This window comes from Anarhichas minor, unplaced genomic scaffold, assembly GCF_050575085.1.
Source record: "Anarhichas minor isolate MPS153535 unplaced genomic scaffold, ASM5057508v1 ptg000007l, whole genome shotgun sequence".
NCBI classification, from domain to species: domain Eukaryota; kingdom Metazoa; phylum Chordata; class Actinopteri; order Perciformes; family Anarhichadidae; genus Anarhichas; species Anarhichas minor.
Window position 1 is genome coordinate 16,659,527 of NW_027466453.1, and position 8,016 is coordinate 16,667,542.

Genomic DNA, 8,016 nt, shown 5'->3' on the forward strand with positions numbered 1-8,016 from the left:
AAAACTCAATTCCTTCCTCCTCTGTCATTTCTTTCTACATATAGAGGTAACTGGAATATGTGTTAAAGCTAGTCATTGTCTGCCCTCTACAGGCTTGAAACAGGGATGGTTGCTACTTTTGGCATTCAAGAAAAGTTACTCACCCAATGCATGCTGGGATACACTAAAGAGCCAACATAATAGGACACGGAAAAGTAGAAGATGCATTGTTGCAACTGATGTTTAGAAGACTAGAATTTTCTTTATTGTTTGTCATTACAGCTCTTAACTTTTTTTTTTGGCTTAACTAAATTGAAATAAAGAAATGTGCATTTTATCTTTGTTTTATTCACACCTTGATTTCTACATAAACTACTTATTTCATTTGTTTCAATCTAATTTTCATGATTCTGTACTTTATTAAGGTGTACATTCTGAAACATTAAAAGGTTTGATACTTTCAACTTGTAAAGATTAACGATTAAGTCAACTCACTAAGAATGAGTACTGTAGGATTTTGTACAGCTGTGCAATCAGCTCCAGTCACTGTGAGTCTCGAGCACAATAATAAACAGCAGAATCTTCAGTGTTCAGACTGTTCATCTGCAGATACACCTGCTGTCTGTTGTTGTCTCTGGAGATGGTAAACCGGCCTTGAACTGACTGAGAGTAGTATTTGCTGCTACCACCAGCATCATTCGAGGCAACCCACTCCAGTCCTTTTCCAGGAGCCTGTCTGACCCAGGCCATATAGTAGCTGCTGAGTGAAAATCCAGAGGCTGTACAGGTCAATCTGTGAGATTCTCCAGGCCTTTTAATCACTGGTTCAGATTCTGTCAGAGTCTGACCATCAACACCTGTCAAGAGAATAGAAAATGTGAAATAAGATGATGAAACAAAAGAAAGCCATCAAAGACAAAGATCAGTGACTATCTTCACCTGCCCAGCAGATAGTTAAGAGCAGCAGTCCTGTCCTATAGTCCATCATGGTAAACTGTGTGTCCACTGTTCTCTGTCCTCCTCTCTGCAGTCACATAAGTAGCTGGAAGACGTCTGAGTTTTGCATTGACTCCTCCTCACAGTGTGGAACTGGATTTAACTTGGATCTCAGTAACAGTTTGGTGAAACTGAAGAATGAATGTTTACTGAGTCCCTTTAGCAGCTTTCAGTATAATTTGTGCAAAAGGTTGACAAACAGTTTGTTGCCGTTCATTATTTAGCACAGTCTGCATCACATGAAGACTTGGACAATCACTTTTATAATACATGTTATATTCCTTTTACTTTTTTGTTGCTGAAATATATTTTCTCTTTACTGTGACAGTGAGCTGGTGTTGAAATCACTAGTGGTGTGAGGGCTCCTCCTCTGGTGGCTTCATGTTACAAGTGTTCAGGCACTGAGAGGTTTTTGTTCAGGTCTACTGATGGTTTGTGTTATTGTGGGTCTCTGGCACAGTAATACACAGCAGTGTCTTCAGGCTGCACATTCTGTCCAGTTAGAGTCACTGTTTTGCTGGAAGAGTCGAAGCTTATACTGAACTTGTTCTTCAGTGAATCTTTGTAGTATGCTGTGCATCCAACACAGCTGTATCCAATCCACTCCAGTCCTTTCCCTGCAGGCTGTCTGATCCAAGCTGTGAAGTAGCTGCCAAGATCATAAGAGACCTGACAGGTGATGGTCAGACGTTGACCTGGCTGCACAGTCACATAGTCTGTCTGTGTCAACTGTTCACATTTTAAGCCTGTTAAAAAAGAAGATTTTTTGTAACAACATCAAGTTATACAAGAAGAACGACTGACTTCGATAAATCAAGAGAGACTCACATCCAGCTGCCAACAGCAGCAGCAGAGCTACAGAGAACATGGTTTATGTTGATCTGACGAGCTGTGAATTAAACTGACAGACTGATGTGATGCTTTTATAGCTGAGCAACAAGGAAGGTCACTGAGTTTGCATAGAATCAAACACATGAAACGTCAACGTTGGTCTAACTGGAGCCAATTGAACAGTCTCTTCAATGTGTTCATTATATCTGAACTGTGAAAACATGCCTGGAAATCACCTCTGCACACACACTACACACTTATCTGCATTTAAAGACATTCAACAGATGTAAACTTTGATTTTATTGTCCATTTTTACTACCCAAATGCTAACAGTTCAGTTTAAAAACATAATCTAAATTATTGTATTATTGTAGACAAGGATAAGAATCATTATTACTATTCTTAATGTCAATATTAACATGAATTATAATGGAAAATGTATTCATTCAATTCAGCGTTGCATTAACAATGAAGATGGAAATGCTACGGAAATAAGCAACCACCAAGAATGTTGCTTTATAAGCCATGTTTACAATGTGTTTGGCATGTTTTCAAATGATTAAAGACACGTACAGAGAAAATGTATAGTTTACATTTTGTAAGAGTCAACACATTTTACCTTCATCTGTGTGAAGATGAACAGTCTTAATCAAATATCATGCCGAGTTGTTTAAAGGTTTTGTTGTTTTGTTCCATTATTTTTATTTTGGCCCAATCACACAGAAACTAACAAACTGTAACAAATAAAGACAAAGGTAACAATAGTAAGATGTATTCTTGCCCATGGAGAGATGTAGCTACATTTCCTTTATAGTCAAATAACTTTATTGCAAATTATTAATATTCTCTAGACATCTTTTTTTAGATCTTATCTGCAGTTTTAAAACACAACAATAATCATTTGATAATAGTTCTATTATTTCATCAAATATGAAAAACATCTCCATATAAAGTATTTAATTCAGTCCAGGGTTCAAGTGTCAGTCAACGATGAGAACAGCAGATCTGAGTGTCTCCTTTTAGTAACAGAGAGAGAAACTGACAGATAACTTTTTCACTCTCAAAAGACTTTCTTTATATTCCACATCATTTAAAGTCATTACTGTGTCTCAGTTTATAGAAATTCAAAGTATTTGTTGAAGTTTAATTTCAGCGATCATATTTTAATGCTGTCTTTTGGCCCTTTCACAAACAAGTGATCTTTTATGTGTTTAATGTTAAATACTGATATTTCTCCATTTTCAGGACTTCGTATCATGCAGGGAAAATGTTCAATTATTGATACAAATTCATATGTGAAGTAGAATATAGAACATAAAACAATGTTTAACAATAATATGAAAAATCTTAATCAACGTGGGCGCTATCAGCCTGAAAAAAAATGAACGCTGTAGGATTTTGTACAGCTGCTCAACCAGCTCCAGTCACTGTGGATATCGAGCACAATAATAAACAGCAGAATCTTCCGTCTTCAGACTGTTCATCTGCAGATACAGCTGCTGTCTGTTGTTGTCTCTGGAGATGGTAAACTGGCCTTGGACTGACTGAGAGTAATAGATAGAAGAACTAGCACTGTTGATATAAGCGATCCACTCCAGTCCTTTTCCAGGAGCCTGTCTGACCCAGGCCATCCAATAGCTGCTGAATGTGAATCCAGATGTTGTACAAGTCAACCTGTGTGATTCTCCAGGCCTTTTAATCGCTGGTTCAGATTCTGTCAGAGTCTGACCATCAACACCTGTCAAGAGAATAGAAAATGTGAAATAAGGTGATGAAACAAAGAAAAGCCATCAAAGACAAAGATCAGTGACTATCTTCACCTGCCCAGCAGATAGTTAAGAGCAGCAGTCCTGTCCTATAGTCCATCATGGTAAACTGTGTGTCCACTGTTCTCTGTCCTCCTCTCTGCAGTCACATAAGTAGAGGTGGCGGACATCAGACAAGTGATCAGGTTTGCATTGACTCCTCCTCACAGGGAGGAGAGAACTGATTTGGACAGATGTCACTTATCTGTCTTTATGCATGTCTGGTAATTCTGGCATTAATATCCAGCACCTCATGAAGTGATGGAAAGTCCATTGCCAGTAGAAACTGGATTCTGTGGGCAGCCATATTTGTCACTTACTGGATAATGTATAATGGCACAGGTCAGGATTTAGCTATTAGCTGCTGCCATTCAGAAAATAAATCTTCATCATGAGGTAAACAAGTTTTTTCCAGCAGTAATATATAATGTAGAGAACATTAACAACGTAAGGGTCAACAGCCATGTGAGGCTGTACTTCGGTACAGCGGTGCTTTGAGGTAAATGCTCATGCTCGTATAGATGAGGTTGATAATATCACTATCTTTGTTTGGTCATCAACTATAGTAGAGACGTTGAAACACTGACTTAATGATGGCGCTACATGCAAAGTTAAGGGATCACCAAAGTCAGTTAAAAAATTAATTTCCGTCTTCACAGGAAAGAAAACAGCTATTAAATGATTAATTCACAATTGGCTTGAATTGGGTTTTGGGAGTCTTTTTAAACTCATTTTATGTACTTATCTTGTTTTTATTCTGTTTTTGATTTTATTTTATTTTTTATATTGCTTTGAATCAAATAAAGCAATTAATTGTTTGCATCAACATACAAGAAAAAAAAAATTATTTTGAAGTTAAACACATACATTTGAAAATGTCCAGATTTACATTTTTAAGTGAAGTAACTGCCCATGACTTTCTTTATTTCTATTTCTCATTGTCAACATGAGTGGGAGGTTTAGTCACATGGTTGCTGGTTATTGTGCAGGTCTGTTGGTGGTTTGTATCACTGTGGGCCGACGTACACAGTAATACACAGCTGTGTCCTCAGGCTGCAGATTCTGTCCTTTTAGAGTCACTGTTCGAGCAGAAGTGTCTCTGCTGTAGCTGAACTTGTTCTTCAGAGCATTATTTTGACGGAGGCCACTTGTTCCCCACCGATGTAAAATCCAGTCCATTGGTTTTCCTTCACTCTGTCTGATCCAACCTGTTGCATAGTCGTCATCAGTCAAAGAATAACCAGAGACATGACAGCTGATGGTCAAAGACTGTCCAGGCTGCACAACCATTGAGTCTGACTGGATGAGATCAAGACTGTTCACACCTGTGGAAACACAAATCAACATTATCTCCATCAGACATCTGACTATTCAGAGTTTCTAATGTGTGTATTAGTGAGAATCCACTGAAAGCTCCTCACAGGATCCAGCTGCCAGCAGCAGAATCAGAGCTACAGAGAACATGGTTGATGTTGAAGCTGAAGTGATGTGAGCTCTTCTGTCCTCTCACTGACACAAACACACACACACACACACACACACACACACACACACACTTCTTATAAGTAACTTTCATTTGCATATTGTTGAATAATATTTTGAATTTCACTTAAATCACTTCCAGATGTAAACAGTGTGTCTTCTCGAGTGATCACACGAGGTAGAATATTTTTATAAAAAAGCTTATTTGGACTAAAATGTCATCTCTAGATTGTTAAAGATATTATTTAATTTACTGTAAAAAAGGTCTCTTAATATCATGAAGTTTGTAATATAATAATGTAGAAAAGGTTAATTCTGTACAAATGTTTTCACTCTAATTGAAGCAGTCTCATACATTCTAATGTACAGTTAAGTCCCCTCAGTGAGGTGGATTACTGCTGAGAGAGGAAACGTGTTGCAAGAAAGATGTAGTTTTCCCTCCAAGTGCTCAGGAAGTGAAAGTTTGTCTTATTCCAGTATCACTTATTCATTCCACTTTTATTACAATGTCTTACAAGCACAAGACTAAACAGCAGCTCCCACAGTCTTCCAGCTGTTTATAGTGACATGTATTTAAGATAGTGAGCTACAACTTAATCACATGAAGCTGCAGTCACTTCTGATCCAATTATAAAAATGTTATTTTTGTGTTATTTCTGAACTTATATTGTGACCTACTTTAGATGATGTCGGATATTTTTTTATTCATATTTTTATTGGATATTGTTTATGGTTGATGCTGGCCTTGATCATGATTTCATAAAAAACAACAACAGATACAAAAATAAAAGTATTTCTTAGTATATTAGCACAATAAGAATGAGCGCTGTAGGATTTTGTACAGCTGCTCAACCAGCTCCAGTCACTGTGAGTCTCGAGCACAATAATAAACAGCAGAATCTTCAGTCTTCAGACTGTTCATCTGCAGATACAGCTGCTGTCTGTTGTTGTCTCTGGAGATGGTAAACCGGCCTTGGACTGACTGAGAGTAGTATTTGGTGCTACCACCGTTATCATTCAAGGCAATCCACTCCAGTCCTTTTCCAGGAGCCTGTCTGACCCAGGCCATATAGTAGCTGCTGAGTGAAAATCCAGAGACTGTACAGGTCAATCTGTGAGATTCTCCAGGCCTTTTAACCACTGGTTCAGATTCTGTCAGAGTCTGACCATCAACACCTGTCAAGAGAATAGAAAATGTGAAATAAGGTGATGAAAAAAATAAAAGCCATGTAAGATTAAGATCAGTGACTATCTTCACCTGCCCAGCAGATAGTTAAGAGCAGCAGTCCTGTCCTATAGTCCATCATGTTAAACTATGTGTCCACTGTTCTCTGTCCTCCTCTCTGCAGTCACATAAGTAGAGCTGGAAGTTGACTTATATTTGCATTGACTCCTCCTTTTTGATGGAACAGCATCCTCTGTTCAATCCCTCCTCCAAACTGATTTTCAAATCAAGGCTTTCTCTTACTCACCATGTTTTGTGTGTTTTTTTAATAATCATCTCTCTGTATCTTGCCGTTTTCATTTGTTTACATGTTTACCTTATATAACTAAGTTAAGTTTGTATTGATATAGCTCTTTTTTATAACACATAGTTACAAAGTGGTTCACACACAAAATGTAAGAAAGAATGAGGTAAAAATAGATTGCAATATAAAACACAGAACAATGACAGACAGACCAAACTGGATCGTACGAAAATCACCTTGCAGGCTTGGTTTGAGAGGCAAACAACATCCCATGTCTCCTAAACTTATTTGTCCAAGTTGAGATTTTGAGTTGATAAGTAACAGAAGTTCAAGCATTTGTTTTGAGGGAAACTTTGACATCCAACACCTTTTAGCTTTGTGCTGAGTTTTGGCTTGTAGCTTCTACCTCAATACCTGAAGACAATTCAGCTGAATGTATTTCATTGCTTGTAAAGTTCAGTGTTTAGCAATTAATAAACATGTAATTCAGTTTTTCTTGAGGGAATGTGTACGATGGCGCATGGGTGCTTGTAACCTTCATGTTTTTAAACTGATGTGACAGTGAGCTGGTGTTCACTAGTGGTGTGAGGGCTCCTCCTCTGGTGGCTTCATGTTACAAGTGTTCAGGCACTGAGAGGTTTTTGTTCAGGTCTACTGATGGTTTGTGTTATTGTGGGTCTCTGGCACAGTAATACACAGCAGTGTCTTCAGTCTGCACGTTCTGTCCAGTTAGAGTCACTGTTTTGCTGGAAGTGTCTAAGTCGATACTGAACTTGTTCTTCAGTGAATCTTTGAAGAATGAATATCCAGTAGATTTCATTCCAATCCACTCCAGTCCTTTCCCTGCAGGCTGTCTGATCCAAGCTGTGTGGTAGCTGCTAAGAGAATAAGAGACCTGACAGGTGATGGTCAGACGTTGACTGGCTGCACAGTCACAAAGGCTGGCTGTGTCAACTGTTCACACTTCACACCTGTTAAAAAAAAAAAGGAAATGTTTTGTTACAAAATATTGAAGCAGAATTGTTGATTTTGAGAAATCCAGAGAGACTCACATCCAGCTGCCAACAGCAGCAGCAGAGCTACAGAGAACATGGTTTATGTTGATCTGACGAGATGTGAACTTCACTAACAGCCTGATGTGATGTTTTTATAGCCAAGTAACAAGGGAGCTCACTGAGTTTGCATATAATCAAACATATGAAGCATCAACACTGGTCTAACTGCAGCCAATAGAAGAGTCTGTTCAGTGTTAATATATCTGCAGAGTGAAACTATAGTTTTCATGCCTGAAAATCAACTCTGCTTTACATTTGATGTTTTTATTTCTTTACACACTAAATTGGACATTTTGAAAATGTCCCTGCATTTACAGAATCAAACAACCGTTAACTTTGCTTTTAACTATCAATGCCTATTAGCCAGAGCTAATCAATGCTTTAATCACAATAAGGTTG

General features: G+C 38.0%; 1 gene segment (V, D, J or C); it reads right to left on the reverse strand.

The window, feature by feature from the left end:
* Positions 1-522: 522 nt before the first annotated feature.
* Positions 523-5,075, reverse strand: LOC142945298 (Ig heavy chain V region 914-like). The segment is given in 3 exon segments: positions 523-836; positions 4,820-4,936; positions 5,033-5,075. Coding segments are annotated over 3 exon segments (474 nt in total).
* Between the last annotated feature and the right edge of the window lie 2,941 nt (positions 5,076-8,016).